This window comes from Neophocaena asiaeorientalis, unplaced genomic scaffold (assembly GCF_003031525.2).
Source record: "Neophocaena asiaeorientalis asiaeorientalis breed wild unplaced genomic scaffold, Neophocaena_asiaeorientalis_V1.1 scaffold221, whole genome shotgun sequence".
Lineage (NCBI taxonomy): Eukaryota > Metazoa > Chordata > Mammalia > Artiodactyla > Phocoenidae > Neophocaena > Neophocaena asiaeorientalis.
In genome coordinates, this window is record NW_020173766.1 from 1,711,376 (window position 1) to 1,729,440 (window position 18,065).

The following is an 18,065-nucleotide window of genomic DNA, read 5'->3' on the forward strand; positions in this document are numbered from 1 at the left end:
CCAATACCCTTTCACGATAAATCAAACACTCAACAAATTAAGAATAGAAGGCATTTTCCTTAATCTGATAAACGACATCAACAAAAACCGCACAGCTAAGACCATGCTTAATGGTAAAAGACTGGATGCTTTCCCTAACTAAGACCAGGAACAAACACGGAAGTCTGCTCTTGCCACTTCTATTTAACATTGTACTGAAGGTCCTAGTCAGGACAATTAAGCAAGGACAAGAAATAAAAGGCAGCCTGATTAGAAAGGAAGAAGTAAAACTTTATTGTAGAGGACATGATCTTATACGCAGAAAATCCTACGGAATCAACTAAAAAACTATTAAAACTAATGAGTTCAGCAAGGTTGGAAGATACAAGATCAATATACAAAAACCAATTCAGATTCAGAACAATCTGAAAATGAAAGAAAACAATTCCATTCATAAGAATAAAGAACAATAAAATATTAGGAATAAATTTTACAAAAGGGAGTATAAAACTTACACTCTGAAAACTACCAAAATATTGCTGAAAGAAGTAAGATATAAACACATGGAAAAACATTCTAAGTTTAAGGATTGGAAGACTTAATATTGTTGAGATGGCAAAACTCCCCAAATTGATCTACAGATTTAACACAATTCCTACCAAAAATCCCAGCTGATTTTTCTTTTAATTAATTTATTTATTTTTGGCTGCATTGGGTCTTTGTTGTCGCCTGCGGTTTTTCTCTAGTTGCGGCGAGCGAGGTCTACTCTTTGCAGCGGTGCACAGGCTTCTCATTGCGGTGGCTTCTCTTTTGCAGAGCACAGGCTTTAGGTGTGTGGGCTTCAGTAGTTGTGGCACGAGGGCTCAGTAGTTGTGGCTCGCGGGCTCCAGAGCACAGGCTCAGTAGCTCCATGGCATGTGGGATCTTCCCAGACCAGGGATCGAACCCATGTCCCCTGAATTGCCAGACAGATTCTTAACCACTGCGCCACAGGGAAGTACCCCAGCTGATTTCTTTATAGAAATTCACAAGCTGACTCTAAAATTAATATGGAATTGCAAAGGATACAAAATAGCCAAAACAATCATCAAAAAGAAGACCAGGGCTTCCCTGGTGGCTCAGTGGTTGAGAGCCTGCCTGCCGAGAAGACCAAAGTAGGTAGACTCATACTACTCAATTGCAAAACTTACCACAAAGCAACAGTAACCATGACAGTGTAGTACTGGCATAAGGACAGACATACAGAACAATGGAACAGAACTAAGAGCTGAGAAACAAAACTGTATATCTATGGTCAACAAATTTTCAACAAGGGTGCCAAGACAATTCAATGGGGAAAGAATAGACTTTTCAAAAAATGGAGCTGGGACAACTGGATATCCACGTGAAGAACAATGAATCTGGACCCCTACACCTTTCACCATACACAAAAATTAACCCACAGTGGATCAAAGACCTCAATATAAGAGCTAAAACTATATAAAATTTTTAGAAGAAAACATAAGGATAAATCTTCATGACCTCAGATTTGGCGATGGAGTCTTAGATATGACACCAAACCTTGAGCAACAAAAGAAAAACTAGATAAAGTGGACATCATCAAAATTTAAAACTGGGCTTCCCTGCTGGCACAGTGGTTGAGAGTCTGCCTGCTGATGCAGGGGACATGGGTTGGAGCCCTGGTCCAGGAGGATCCCACGTCCCGCGGAGCAGCTGAGCCCATGTGCCACAACTATTGAGCCCATGTGCCACAACTATTGAGCCCATGTGCCACACCTACTGAGGCCCATGCGCCTGGAGCCCATGTTCTGCAACGGGAGAAGCCACCGCAATGAGAGGCCTGCGTACCGCAGTGAGGCACAGCCCCTGCTTGCCGCAGCTGGAGAAGGCCCATGTGCAGCAACAAAGACCCAACGCAGCCAAAAATAAATAAATTTAATTAATTAATTATTAAAAACTTTTGTGCTCCACGGACACTACCAAGAAAATCAGAAGATAACCCACAAATTGGGAGAAAATAGTTGCAAATCATAAATCTGATAAGCGTCTAGTATGTGAAATATAAAGAATTCTTACAGCACAACAAAAAGATCAACCAATTAGAAAATTGTCAAAGGAGCTGAATACACATTTCTCCAAGGAAGATATACAAATAGCCAATAAGCACATGAAAAGATAAAAAGATAATCAACATCATCAGCCATTAGGAAAATGCAAATCAAAATCACCACAAGATACCATTTCACACCCATTAGGTTACTATAATTATTTAAAAAGGGAAAACAAGTGTTGTCAAGGATGTAGTGATTACAAACCTCATAGGTTACTGGTGGGAATATAAAATGTTAAGGTTGCTTTGGAAAACAGCTTGGCAATTCCACAAATGATTAAACAGAGTTACCATATGATCAGCAATTCCAATCCAGGTTACATTCCTTCATCTACACAAAATCTTGTACACAAATGCTTTAGAAAGCATTATTTACAATAGTTTGGGGAAAAAAGGGGGAGACCAACCCAAATGTCCATCAACTGATGAATAAACAAAATGCAGTGTATCCATACAAAATGTTACATGCCCATTGAAAGAATGAAGTTCTAATCCATGCCCCAAAATGCATGTACCTTGAAAACACTGGGCCAAATGAAAAAAGCCAGTCACAAAAGACCACATATTAACATGATGATTCCATTCATACGAAATGTCCTGAATAGGTAAATTTATAGAGACAGAAAGTAGATTTAGTGGTTGCTTAGGGCTGGAGTGGATAAGGAGATGGGAGTGAAATCTAAGGAGTACTGAGTTTCTTTATGAGGTGACAAAAAATATTCTAAAATGGACTCTGGTGATGGCTGTACATATATGTAAATATACTAAAATCCACTCAATTGTACATTTTAAATGGGTGAATTGTATGGTATGTGAATTACATCTCATTAAAGCTTTCTTCAAAAATTACGTATACCTGGGACAGCTAATGACTGGAGAGTGGTACAGAACATCAAGTACTAGAACATCTGGAACCAGTTATGGGCACCTTTTACGTTAGCAAAAAAGAAACCATATATAAGTGGAAACAAATAACTTGAGCTCTCAACCTCATTAACTCTGACATGGAGGTATCAACTACTGCTTTGAGGTGCTTCTGCAGTCCATCCCTCCCACCACTTCCAACTCTAGGCAACTACAGACAGGCTTTTTTTTTTTGTCTCTATAAATTAGTTAGAATTTTATACAAATTGGGTATAAGTTTTAGTTTTCTTTTTTTTGTCAAATGAGGATAATATATACTTGGCAGAGTTAGGTAAGAAATGCAGATAATACGTATATTGAGGCTCTAGTATTGTGCCTGGCACAAAATAGGCATTTGACAAATGGTGCTATTAGTACTATAATAATTCCTTTTGGAAGAACTAAGGTTCTAAGGTACTGTTGATCATTTAGTCCTCAATGAATATGAATTTCAGCTTTTTACTCAAAACAGGTTTTGAAGGGGAGAAAACAAAGGGATACCTGCCTCAGAAGAAGGGATAAATAGAAAGGAGAAAGGGTCAACTAAACGTTCAGGGGAAATAATTATACCTTGGTTGTGCTTTATAAGCTATATTTAGGCTGAAATGTTTTATCTCATTTACTGGTGGGAATATAAAATGTTGCAGTTGCTTTGGAAAACAGCTTAAATAGTGGTGATTGTGGCTTTTCCATGTTTATGTCATAGTTCACATTCAGCAGTCACAAGCAAGCCTTGCACTTACCAGTCTGGATAGGATTCACCACTTGCTCGGGTTCAAAGCAAAAGTTTGTATTTTCTGGCCAGTTCTGGCTGTTCTGATATCCCTGGTAGGCCATTTTCTCTTCAAGGAATTCAGTTGGAGACCCTTCAAATAGAAACAGGAAACAAAAGTTATAAGGTATCACTGTTGACATCTGATTATTTTTGGCTTTTGTAAATAATGCTGCTATGAACATTCAAGTACAGGTTTTTGTGTGGACATACGTTTTCAATTCTATTGGGTATATATGCTCAGCAGTTGAACTGCTAGGTGATACAGCAATTCTATGTTTAACATTTTGAGGATCTGCCAAACTTTTCCATAAATGTATATAAGTGGCTGTACCAGTTTATAATCTCACCAGTAATGTCTGAGGGTTTCAATTTCTCCACATCTTCACCAACACCTGCTATTATCTTTTTTTATTCTAGCCATTCTAGATATGGGTGTGAAGTGGTACCTCATCATGGTTTTGATTTGCATTTCCCTGATGACTAATGATGTTATGTATTATTTCATGTGCTTATCTAAGGTCACTTTTATGTTTTTCTTTCCCCAAAGAAAGGTTTATTCAAATAATTTACCCAATTTTAAATTAAGCTACTTGGTTTTTTTATTATTGAAATGTAAGATTCACTTTCTTGATGATGTCCTTGGAACATAAAAGTTTTTAATTTCAATGAAGTCCAGTTTATGTACTTTTTCGGTCATCTGTGCTTTGGGTGTCGTATCTAAGAAACCACTGACTAATCTAAGGTTACAAAGATTTATGCCCATGTTTTCTTGTAAGAGTCTTATAGTTTTACCTCTTACATATACGTATATGATCCATTTTGGGTTAATTTTTTATATGGTGTTAGGTAGGGGTCTTAACTTCACTCCTTTGCATACAGCTATCCAGTTTTCCCAGCACCATTTCTTGAAAAGACTGTGCTTCCCCCATTAACTTATCTTGGCACCCTTGTTGAAAAATGTAAGAGTTTACATCTAGACTTTGACCGTTTCTTAAAATGTTAAACTTAGACTTATCACATGACCCAGCAATTCCACTCCTAGGTGTCTACCCGAGAGAAATGAAAACAAATATCTATACAAAGACAATATATGAATGTTCACAGCTATGTTATTCATAATAGCTAAAGACTGGAAACAAACCCAAAATTCATCAACTGATGAATGGATAAACAAAATATGGTACATATATTGGAATACTGTTCAGCTGTAAACGGTAATGAAATACTGATAAACACCTCAACATAGATGGATGAACTTTACAAGCATTAATAAGCTAAGTGAGAAAAGCATGACATGAAAGACTACATACTGTATGATTCTGTTTATATGAGTTTTCTAGAAAAGATGACTATAAAGATAAGAAGCAAATCATTGGTTGACTAGACTGTAAATAGAGATAGGGGTTGAGTGTACATGGACTCAAGATAACTTTAAGGGTGGTAAAAAAAAATTTCTGAAAAATGGATTGTGGTGATGAATGCACAACTCTGTAAATTTACAATGGGTGAATTTTTATAGTATGTAAATTACATCTCAATAAAGTGGTTAAAAAAAAAATCTAGGACTCCCAGGTATGTGCCTTTAGCATATACTTCCCTTGTTGGGGGCTATGAATTTTTGTGGAGAAGGGTATGGAAGTGAGTGAGGAAAGAAGTTTTGAAAGGCTGAATAGCTACAGTACTAACACAGTTGAAGTTTCCCTACTGCCCTGCTTCTGGAAAAAAGACTAGGACTTTAAAAAGATGTACCTGGAAAAAGGAGAAGGCTCAACCACAGGGTACTTCAAAAAGATCCAGATACCTGCTGCTAATCTCAAGACAAACTTCGAGGGTAAGTGGCAGAACTGTCCCTCCTTTATTACTAGCTAACTCATCAGGTTGCCTTGAGGTACAAATTTTCCCCTTCATGATTGTCCTTTATTTTCATGTTTCATAGAATCACCAAAATCTGATTTCAACTACCTGAAGCATTTGAGGAAAGAGGAGGAAGAGGAATGAAACAAAAAATTTATCCTAGATTACATTCCCTGAAATGTTCCTTCAAGAACACATCCCAAGAGAATGTTAGGTATCTGAGGCCATTTTTTTTCTCTAAACATTTTTACTTAAACATAATAAATCTGTGGACTTTAAGTTATCTTCCATGCCTGCAAGAATGAAAGGGGGATAATGTACTGTATTTTTACTTAAGATATTTCAATTATAATTGTATAATTAAAACTCTTCTTATATAAGTGAAATGCCTAATCTCTGAGAAACTTATCTGCTGAAGGTAGACTGTACATGACAAAGCCTCCCAAGTTCTACCTGTCAAAGACAGCCTCTAGCAGTTGTTCTTCTCTGAAGGTTCCAGGCCTCCAGACCTGCACACAACTAAGAAACTTCTGCTATAAGTTATAAGAGAAGGAAGCAAATCAATTCTTCAGGAGAGACTTTTTCTAAAATTCAGGCAGTATCTGTCATGAATATCTTTTTAAGACGGAAACTGATCATCATAATCATCTTTCATCAATAACAGTTTACAATGGATGTAGAGGATGTTCCACACATAGCTATTCCCTAGGTCACCTATCAATAAATGACAAAGGTACAGAAGTAAATACACCATTAGTTATGGTACAACCTGGGGACAGGGATTAGAGAAAAACTCAGCAATACAGCTCAGCTATGGCATCTACTACCAGAAGGGACTTAAAACATCCTGCAATGTGGTCCTGGCAAACTCATGTCTAAGACCTCCAGAGGTTGAAATGCAAGCTCTCCATCCCCTCAAAGCACTCCCTCCCTCCCCCTTTTGGTCTCTCCCCAGGATTCTTTCTCTTTTCTGTCCCTCCTTTGGCTTTAAGAGAGCCAACTTTAAATGGCATTTCAACACAAGGAAGTTCTCCAGAGCTGACTATAGTCCAACTGGGTTAACTGTGTGATTTAATATTCTGTAGTAGCTTATATGTACTCATCATTATTTCAGCAGATATACAGGGCCAGTTTGATATCTGCCACATTCTGATTTTTAGATGGTGCTGGAGAAAAAGTCGCAAGGCTGACAGAAAAAAAAGACATAAAATCCTCAGGAGAGCAATAAGACAGCAAGAACGAATCAACTGGTGATTACGCAGCTCTGAATTAACAGCACCAAGAAATATGAAATATTGAAAAAAAACAGAGATTGAGGTTCTTCACTTCAGTTTTCCCCAGGCAAACTTCCCACCTTTTCAATACTTTTTGTTTTTGTTTTGTTTTTTGCAGTACACGGGCCTCTCACTGTTGTGGCCTCTCCCGTTGCGGAGCACAGGCTCCGGATGCGCAGGCTCAGTGGCCATGGCTCACGGGCCCAGCCGCTCCGCGGCATGTGGGATCTTCCTGGACCTGGGCACGAACCCGTGTCCCCTGCATCGGCAGGCGGACTCTCAACCACTGTGCCACCAGGGAAGCCCTCAATACTTTTTGATCTCTTTCCCTATCTGCTGTACACGATTTGGGTTACTTATACGGAGTTCAAAAAAAGAAATAGAAAAACAAGAAGCACCAATAAGAATTATTTTACTCTGAATTATTAATTGACAGATAGATTTCTTATAAACAGTATTAGTGGTCATAATTTGCATATTACTAACAAAAAAAAAACAAATCTGTGACCGCTTCTATTTCATGTCCTTGGCTCTTTCCAAATCCGTCCCCCATCCCCTGCCCCAGCGGCAACCTTAGAATTTTAGAGAAGAAGGCACCTAGGAGATCACCTAGTCCAAGCCCCTGAAGTTTAAACCATATCTCATTCAATTATCTATTTAAGCACCTGCTATGTGCCAGTCACTGTTCTAGGTATTAGTGATACAGCAGCAAACCAAATGAAAAGTCCTGCTCTCACGGACACTGATCACTATCATCACCATTACACTGTACTTGGGCACTACGAAAACCGAGCAGCAAGTATTAGTCTAGCTGAGGGTTTAAGATATACCCAACAATGCAAATCTCTGCAAGCCTCAGTTTTCACATCTGGTACCTGCCTTACTTACTTCATAAGGCTGAGGGAGGATATGTGAAAGTGCTTAGAAAACTATGAAGAACATGATAGTCCCACAGCTATAATGGGTCATATAGGATAAGTGTCTACAATAACACGTACTAAGTGTTGCTACCGGAGTTTAAAGGTCACATAATATGGTCATGGGATGATCTGGAATATTTTCCACAGGAGATTAGAATTTAACTGGATCTGGAAGGATAGTCAGGAGGATATAACTAAATGGAGCTGGGAGACGGAGAAAGAGACAAAGTGGAGAAGATATCCAGCAGAGGAAAATATGAGTTAAGACCACGGGCAAGAACGGGAAAGTAAGGAGCACACCAATTTAGCTGGAACACACTTACTGGGGGCAGCAGTTCTCCATAGAGGGCAGCTAGAGAATAGCTAGGGTGTCAAAGGCCAAACAGAGTGGCATCCAAGAGTTGTCTGCCTGTATCCCATCTAAAGGGAACCACCCCAATCCCTTCAAGGTGATCCTGGTATGGTTATCCATCGTGGTACTTTGCTTTCCTGGCCAAACGAGTATATCTGTAATTCAGGCAGACCCAAAGTCCTTTGGGGAAGTCTGATATACAGACATTTTAGAACTTGAGCCATAAGGTTACACTACACCTGGGCTGCCAGTAATCATTCTTCCCACCTTGAAAGAATCTGCCTGAGAATGAAGCCAAAGAGGGGGCAGGGACGACAGAGGGAGAGAAGGAAGAATGGAAAAGAGGGAGGAAGAGAGGTAGAGGAAGAGAGAAAAAAGGGGGAGGTGAGAAAAGCAAGAGAGAAGAAAGAGACTTTTGAGCCAAATATGTTATTCTAAAAGCTTTACATGTTTAAAAAAAAAAAAAAAACTAGCTGTAGGCAGCCAACAAAGATGAAAATGCAATGCCCAGTTCCTTTAATTGAGGAAAAGTCTAAAAAGTAAGAAATATGTATTTTGCCTAGAGCTGTCTAAAGGTTTCTTCACATGCTAGAAATCTAAATCAGAAAGAAATATGATATTAAAGAAAGAAAACTGGACTGTAAATCAGGAGATCTAGATTCCAGTCCTGGCTCTGTCACTTAACTTTGGGTGTGACCTTGAGACTTTTAGAACCATAAACCATTCATCTATAGTAAAACACCAAACCAAAACAAAACAAATCCACACAAAAAACATGAAACACAATAGGGTTGTGCTATATAATTTTTAAAATGCATTTTAATTCTAAAATTAAATTTTAAGACCTTTGATTTATCTATTCATTTTTATATCCCCCCAAAACCTGGCAAGATATAATATGCACAAAAGTACTCAGCAGGAAGTACTGGTCATTTGCTTAAGCCAGAAAAATTACAATGAATCAAAGAACAAACCACAGTGTCACTAGGAAGGTTCACAAGCATATGGAGGAGGGAAGAAGAAAAAGTGGTAAAAACTTGGATAAATAAAGGGGAAGGCGGGGAGGGATAAATTAGGAGGTTGGGATTAACATATACACACTACTGTATAGCACAGGGAGCTATACTTAGTATTTTGTAATAAACTATAAGGGAAAAGAATCTGAAAAAGAATATATAGCCGCGTGTGTGTATGTATGTGTGTATATATATATATACACACATACACACACACATATATATATACACATATATACACATATGTATAAACTGAATCACTGTGCTGTACGCTGGCAACTAACACAACACTGTAAATCAACTATACTTCAATTAAAAAAAAGAAAAGAAGATTCTCTGTTGGTTTGATTTCTACCAGGTCCCTGGTGTTTTAATAGAATATATGCTTAACAATTCTCTTTGGAAACAAAAACTTGGAGAAATAAATAGCTCTTAAAATTAGTAAAAGTGGGACTTCCCTGGTGGCACAGTGGTTGGGAGTCTGCCTGCCGGGGGACGCAGGTTCGAGCCCTGGTCTGGGAGGATCCCACATGCCGCGGAGCAACTGGGCCCGTGCGCCACAGCTGCTGAGCCTGTGCTCTAGAGCCCGCGAGCCACAACTCCTGAGCCCACGTGCCACGACTACTGAAGTCCGCGCACCTGGAGCCCAGTGTTCCGCAGCGGGAGAGGCCACCGCAATGAGAGGCCCGCGCACCGCAACTAAGAGTAGCGCCGCGGCTGAAGTGAGCCCACGCGCAGCAACGTGGGCCCAGTGCAGCCATAAATAAATAAATAAATTTATTTTTTAAAAAATTAGTAAAAGTGCAGTGGATAAGAATCCGCATGCCAACGCAGGGGACACGGGTTTGATCCCTGGTCCGAGAAGATCCCACATGCCACGGAGCAACTAAGCCCGTGTGCCACAGCTACTGAGTCTGAGCTCCACAGCCTGCGAGCCACAACTACTGAGCCCACGTGCCACAACTACTGAAGCCCGCGCGCCTAGAGCTCATGCTCCGCAACAAGAGAAGCCAACGCAATGAGAAGCCCGCACGCTACAATGAAGAGTAGCCCTCGCTCACCACAACTACAGAAAGTCTGGCGCAGCAGTGAAGACCCAACGCAGCCACAAATAAATAAAAAAATATATTTATTTTTAAAACTTTTTAAAAATTAGTAAAAATATTTTTAAAACAGTAAGATTTCATAGGATTAATTTATCTCAGTTCTAAAATAAACTTTAGAAGGCTGTGATTCTCCTTACATTTCTTACCCTTTCGGAAAAAAAGTAGTTTTTTTTGTTTGTTTGCGTTACGCGGGCCTCTCACTGCTGTGGCCTCTCCTGCTGCGGAGCACACGCTCTGGACGCGCTGGCTCAGCGGCCATGGCTCACAGGCCCAGCCGCTCCGCGGCATGTGGGATCTTCCCAGACCGGGGCAAGAACCCGTGTCCCCTGCATCAGCAGGCGGACTCCCAACCACTGCGCCACCAGGGAAGCCCTAACGAATACTTTTTTAAAGTCTCTCAGTTGTAATATCTAATTTGAAAAATATTGATAGATATAACCCATATAAACAAAAGCTCTTTGGGGTCCTTAAAAATTCTGTAAATAGCTTTACTGTGGTACAATTAACATACAGTAAGCTCCACATATTTAAACTGTATACTTTGATTAATCTTGACTATGTATGCCATCACCACAAGAGAGAGAACCTATTCATCACCCTCAAAAGTTTCCCAATTTTTAAGAGTGAAAAGTGGTCTTGATACCAAAAAGTTTGAAAGCTAATGCCTTAAGAGTATTTAGAGACATTCTCCCTCTAGAGAATTCTGCTATTTACTTAGAGAGTCAAGTAAAAAGATAAAGAAGCAAAAAAGAGCATAGATTGGGGCAGTAGACTAAGGTTCTAGTCCAGCTCTTTGGAGAGACCTTAGTTATTAACTCATTGAATTCCTTCAAACCTCAATGTTCTCACCCATATCATCAAAACACTGTACCAATATCTGGTATCTAAGCTCCCTTCCACTTATAAAAGTCTATTATAGGGCTTCCCTGGTGGCGCAGTGGTTGAGAGTCCGCCTGCCGATGCAGGGAACACGGGTTCGTGCCCTGGTCCGGGAAGATCCCACATGCCGTGGAGCGGCTGGGCCCGTGGGCCATGGCCGCTGAGCCTGCGCATCCAGAGCCTGTGCTCCGCGACGGGAGGGGCCGCAACAGTGAGAGGCCCGCGTACCGCAAAAAAAAAAAAAAAAAGACATTTAGGACAAACATCAAAGTCTATTAGTCCACACCTCTCCATACTACACTGTAGGCTTATGTATTACCACTATCATTCTTCTAGCCCCCTCCCCCAACACCTCCCCTCTCTTCTCCCGGAGTCAAGAAGTCGAAGACAAAGTTCAGGCTTCACTATGTTCTGTGACAGAAATTTAGCCATCTGAGAAATGAGAAAATAAAACAATATCTCACTAAGGGCTAAACTGTACAATGGAGATGTTTAAAGTATACACGTAAAGAGAAGTAAGAAAATTAATGCTGGCAAGAGGGCTTCACAGATAAGACAGGAGGCAGTCTTTGAAAGTGATATTTTCAATTACTGTTGACACTATAATACATGTGAGAATGTCTTAGATTATTATTACAAATATAGAACAAAATTGGCTAGGGAAACAACGTGTATATCCATACATACATTGATTGTAGAAAGACAAAGCAGTCGTGGCAAAATGCTACTGATTGGTGAATCTGGAAAAACATACAAAAGTTCTTTGTTTTATTTGTTCTTTTCTTTCATTTGTCTGTATATTTGCAATTATTTCAAAATAAAAATTTAAGTACTTCTATTTTCTAAAAATAGAAAAAAGACAGAAGAAAGCTAACTCCTTTCTCAGATTTTCCACCAACTCTACTTTCTTTAATAGATTTAAATGCTCATATCCAACTATATTAGGATGTCTTTCTCCTCTGTACTAAACAGGCAAAAAGCCCACCAACCTTCCTGATTTGAATAATATTTGACCATCCCTAAAATGGCCGGAGACTTTTTTTAAAGACTTCCAGAGCTCTAACAATATTTGAAAACAATGAAGCATTGAAGGTCTCAAGCAGGAGAGAGATGATGACTTTGAGTTAACAGTTTCCTTTCGGTTTGCTGTTAAACAAACCAGCATGCTTGTCTTGGAAATGTCATTTAAAAAAAAAACAAAAAAACACACACACACACAGTATGCTCGTTTTGCTTAAACCAGAAATCCTGCAGGATGCTCCCCAGAGTGGGCTCAGGTGAAGGATGCCACCATGAGGCCACAATACACCTTAAGTTAGCAATAGTTTAGCTATAAACACTACATTGTTTTCAGCTGTTCCTTTTACCTCCCATGACACTATCATACTGAACAGTACACTGTTCCTATAAAAACATGTATCTCTACACAACTTCCTTTCTTGTTCTCCAAAGAGTTTGTTACATATACTCTCTTCTCCAGCATTTTCCATCCCAGCATATAAACTCTTACTTTATAGAAAATAATATTCTTCCACTGCCCTGTCCTCTATTGAAAACTTACCTACATGAGTCCACCATTACTCCTTTCCTTCCTATTTATGAGGGAGGTATAATCTTCCATCTTTTTTTTAATTAAAAAAAAAAAAACCTGCCCAACTAGAGAATATAAGAAATGCATTCTTATATTCTCCTTTCCAAGGACAGCATTTATGCAAGTACGCTCTTCATACTGTCCCTTGCCATTCAGTCCTCCAGCCTCCTAGACTTGCTTTTTAATCTCTACTCTCCTCCTCTGGTTATAAGCACAATTAAATCTCAAGCATCTTTAAAACATAAACAAAATCCAAACTGTGTTAAAGAAGATAAATCCCCTATAGAAGAATCTATGGATTAAGAGAACTTTAGATTCTAATTCTAACAAACCAGTTATTAAAAAACAAACAAATGAGATAACTGGGGAAAATACTGGTGAATTGAATACTGAGTGGACATCTGATATTATGAATTGGGGTGTGTGTGTGAATGGGTAATTATGTTTTAAAAAGGAATCGATTTTGAGAGATACAGACAGGTATAAAGATAGGATAATATGATGATGCCTGGAATTTGCTTCCAAAAAACATCTAGGGTTGGATGAGGGACAGATTGCCCATCTGTTTGAAAAGCTGAACAACCAACTAAAGAGTCTCTGCCTCTAGTCTGACGCTCCTCTTCTTAGCATAAAACATGTTCATATTAGTCCCTGGTTTAAAACCCTTTAATGTTTCCCGTTACAGAGCAAATTTATCACATAAGATCCTATATAAGCCAGTCTTAATGTTTCAGTGTCATTCCCAGCTAACCATACTATTCCTTACCCACATTCCTCTACTCTTTCACATGAGCTGCTCTATCCATCTAGAATACTTTACTTTGCTCCCCCATACTGTCTGCCTGCCCTAAGCTTACTCATCCTCCTAGGGTCACCCTCTAGGAAACACCTGCGTGTACCACTCCTCTTAAACACAGGGACTTCTTTCCTCAGTGTTTGCATGGCAGCCTGTGCTTACACGTAAACACGTGATATAAGACATTGCTCAATGGCTCTGTGGCTGGCCAACTGAGAGCAAGGAATGTGTCTTCCCATTCAGTATTCCCAGCCTCATGTGCTGTGCCTAACACCTAGATGGTGCCCAATAAATGGTTGTTGAATGAACAAATGACTGCAATTTGGAGGGGAAAAAATTAATCTGGATATAAAAAATACCGGTAACTCTGGTGGGCTTTTCTTAGAGATACAACCTTCAAATTAAGATTCTACTTTTTGCAATACCTTTGTTCCATTTAATTTTATTCACATATTTTTTGCTGAATACTAAAATATAATCAGTATATAATTTACTTTTTCTAAATGTTCAGGGTTATTAAACAATAGAAATTTATGTTAAACTAAATCAGCCTATTCAAAGACTTAAGTCTGCCTGGTCAGAGCAGATTAATACACTTGAGAGTAAAAACAGTACAATTAATAATTATGTCAGGGCAACAGACATCATAAACCATGACTGTTGTGTACCTGTGACATGATAGACAGCTACCCTAAGTAGAGAGAGATAAAAACTAGGCTCTTTCTTCAGACAAAATAGGAATTAAAATATTCCCTCAAAATAGCAATAACTCATAATAAGCCCCATTTCTATTTTCACATTCTGCTAAACAGGGTATATAAATGGAAGTATTTAAATTATTTTGGTTTAAAGCCAGAAAACATTTTACAAGTAGCCATAATCAAAATTCAACTGTGGTAGAAATCACATGTGAACATTAAACTGCATTCAGCCCATATTTCACTGACTTCTACTCATTCTGCCAATTTGTTCCAGACAACTATGGATACTTGACATTCCAACTCTAAACTGAGAATGAAAAAACACTTTCCCAAGTAGGGCAAATTATTCATGGATATTTAACATTCTCATTATAGAATATGATCTGGGACACTACAACACATATGAATCAAGAAGGAAATTAATGTCCAAACAATTTACTCTCTTACTGTTTCTGGTTCCCTCAGATTCAAAAAGATTTCTTCATACTCTGATAACAAGTCTGTCAGCAGTGTGAGGTCTTGGAAGGGTTTGGTTTCCCACGACTTTTGTACCCCTTCCTCCTCCGGACATAGAGCTAACATGTAATGAGACCTTCTATTGGGGCAGCACAGCGAGGCAGCCAGCTAGGTGCAGGGTGAGGTTTCAATCCCCCTCCTCTCCACACACACCGGAGGCATGTTTCTTTCCTACTCTGCCTAACTACCATACAACGATGACTACGAGGGAGGCAAGGCCAGATAATCTGCCAGAATCCTCCTAGACCCAACACACCTCTGTTTCTTTGGTTTACTAATGCCTGATAAAAGGATTATCACTGCAGGCATCTGATGCGGTAGCTTCCTCTCTGCTCTGAAAAAAAAATGCAAAGAAAACTCACTTTGTGCCTCAGGTTATAACTGTGGCCCATTCTTCTGAAGAAAGGTGTGTTAACAGTGCATGCAAACACACACCAAATCTTCAGAAGAGGGGTCCATCAGTGCCCTAGCAGGTGATCAATTTTCTTTAAGCCAAATGAAGGTATCCTTTAACTCAGCCATTCAGAATTTCACATTTAACAATTTCAATTGGTGGACCAGGTCAAATTACAGTTTTTCTTTAAGTTGAATGAATCAAACATAACAAAGATACCAACAATCTAATGTTATCTTGAGCTGTACTCGCTTATTCCTTCAACAACCATTTAAGTATCCATACTATGTTCCAGGTTCCAGGGATAAAGCAATGAATAAAATGTGCCTGGTTCCAATGTGTTTTCTTCTTTTTGTTCCCGCGGTGCTCTGCTGCTGTGTGGGACACCGAATGGTGCTCACCCCCACGAGTTTCAGTGTCACCCCACAGGTGACCTCGTGTTAGTTCAGCTGTCACCCCGGCCAACTCCTAGTGAGTTTCCTAGAAAGTTTTGTTGGTACCCCAGCAAGTGGTAGTCCTCAGCCTGTGGCATCTCAGGAACTTCTGCACACTCCAGTGGACTTCAAAGATGCCTGAATCTCAGCCTTGGGTGGGCTCTCTTTTACATACATCTCTTTCTTATATACCCTGCCTCAGTCCCCATATCTGCTATTCCTCTATTCTTCAGAGTTCTCTTTACCCTTTAGTGGGTAATCTCTATGTGTTAGTAATTCTTCATATTAACTTTCCCTTGTTCAAATTACTATGTTTCTGTTTCCTGACTGGACCCAACACAGAATTGGTACCAAAAGCAGGGTGATTCCAGAAGACAGACTTATAAACATGGGATGTGGGGACTGATTTTTGTCACACCTTTGGGTTTAAGTGCAATGCTAACAAGCACCTTACCAATAGGAAATAGGATGCTAAGTAATCCATGGCACACAGTGGCAATACGATTAGTTGAGCTATCAACTGTGATTGTGCTGAAGTGTAAACTAAAGCAAGCACCTGGGGAGCCCAACCAGCTGCTGTACTTGAATGTTATGGTGGCAACGATGACTACAATAACTGTAGTATGGATAGATCCTACTGAACACACTGAGTGCTCACAGAAAGAAAATGACAAACTCAGGTCTCGCAAGCCCTGAGAGTTAGCCTGAAAACCAGACAGTGTATATCACAGCCCCAAAGAATCTCTTATTTCCTGTAGCCACAGGTCTAAAATTGTTTACAATAAATTTTTTTTGCATTACAAAATTTGTTGAACTCACAGTCTCACCAAGTTTCTCATGTGAAATTAGGACACTGACTGGAAAAGAATGGAATAATGACACTTGGAATGGAGACAACTAGTTATAGCTAGATGAAATTTATAATCTTGATGCCCCAAGTCACTCTGGGCCACACCAGAGAAGGAGCTGGCCCTTTGGTGCCTGAGATACTAGGCTTCCTGATTAAAATCCCTGAGAAAACTTCAGCCGGGGCAGATGCTTTCAAAGAGGACGCTCATTTCCCTCATCGTCCACCAAAACCACCCTCTGTTGCCGGAGACCCATAACCAGGTCAAATCTCAGCATGCTCTAGGGCAGGGTTTGGTAAGCTACAGTCCATGGGCCAAATCCACCCAGCCACCTGTTTTTGTACAGCCCACAACCCAAGACTTTAGACTAGCTTTAGGTTCACAGCAAAACTGAACAGAAGGTACACAGATTTCCCAAATACCCCTGTACCACCATCCACCCCCCCCTGCATCAACATCCACACCACTGTGGTACACTTTGTTACAATCAATGAACCTACACTAACACATCATTATCACCCAAAGTCCATAGGGTTATTAAACTTTTTAATGGTTTAAAAAATTAAAAGAGAAAAGAAAATTTGTGAAATTCACATTTCAGTGTCCACAAACAAATGGACACAGACACACTCATTTGCTTACGTACTGTCTAGGGCTGCTTTGGTGCTACAGCAGTAGAGTTGAGTATTTGTGACAGAGACCAAATGCCAACCCAGGTCTAGGGGAACAGGTACACACTATGATCCTGAAGGAAATAGCTTGCACAGCAAAAAAAGACTCTGGTAATAACATATTGGCAGAAACCTGGGGAACATGTGTAGAAATAGATTCTAAGGACATTTGACCAAGGAGGGTAGAATATAATTCTATATTGGGCCTACTTTATTGATACAGGTTCACCTACTAGATATTCCAAATTTAGTTAACTTATGCAGCTAGAAGTGCCTCTAACAGCTCACTCAGTTGGCTGACTAAAATTTGGACTCAACAGTGACCTACGTTTAACGAGAGAGAGATGCCAAAGTTTCCACGGCAGGGAATCCAAAGGCTTAGGAAGATGGAAATGTTCAATAGATTTTTCATCTGTGATCTAAGTTGCACAAGAATTCCCAGAAGGCACTGAGAAATACATTAGTCAGGGGGAGCACCTGCATCCTTGAAAAGCTCTGTGGTTGTTCTCCTGTGTAGTATGTACCTGTCCCCCTAGACCTGGGTTGGCAAACTTTATCTGTAAAGGGCCAGATGTAAATATTTATGCTTTGCAGGCCATAAAGGCGCTGTCACAACCCCCAGGTATGACCATGGGGGATGTCATCACTGAAGTGGATTCTCTGATTCCAATAGGGATCGTGGGATCCTAGAATAGCAGAGGCCAAGTGGCAGCACTTACTTGCCAAAGACAAGGTGGGTACATCTGCCATAAAAGGCAGCAGGGCTGTATTAGTAATCAGAATGCCTTGGCTCACCAGGAGCTTTACTGGTAGTTAATTGATTTCAGTGTTCCATAGGGAGCCTGCTAAAAAGTTTTTTCCTGTTGTATAGATCGATTTGTATAATAGGAAAAAACTTTACCCCTGGTAGTAAAAACTGTTCTTGATAAGTCAGGATCAAGACCTC

At 39.7% G+C, this 18,065-nt stretch overlaps 1 protein-coding gene across 8 annotated transcripts in view; it reads right to left on the reverse strand.

The window, feature by feature from the left end:
- Nucleotides 1-18,065, reverse strand: part of MAP4 (microtubule associated protein 4) — a 138,831-nt gene that overhangs the window by 53,331 nt on the left and 67,435 nt on the right. For all 8 annotated transcript variants that reach the window (XM_024751368.1, XM_024751367.1, XM_024751372.1 and 5 more), the window contains one exon: nt 3,736-3,858. In XM_024751368.1, the coding sequence (XP_024607136.1) occupies nt 3,736-3,858 (123 nt within the window). The remainder of the gene's footprint in view (nt 1-3,735; nt 3,859-18,065) is intronic.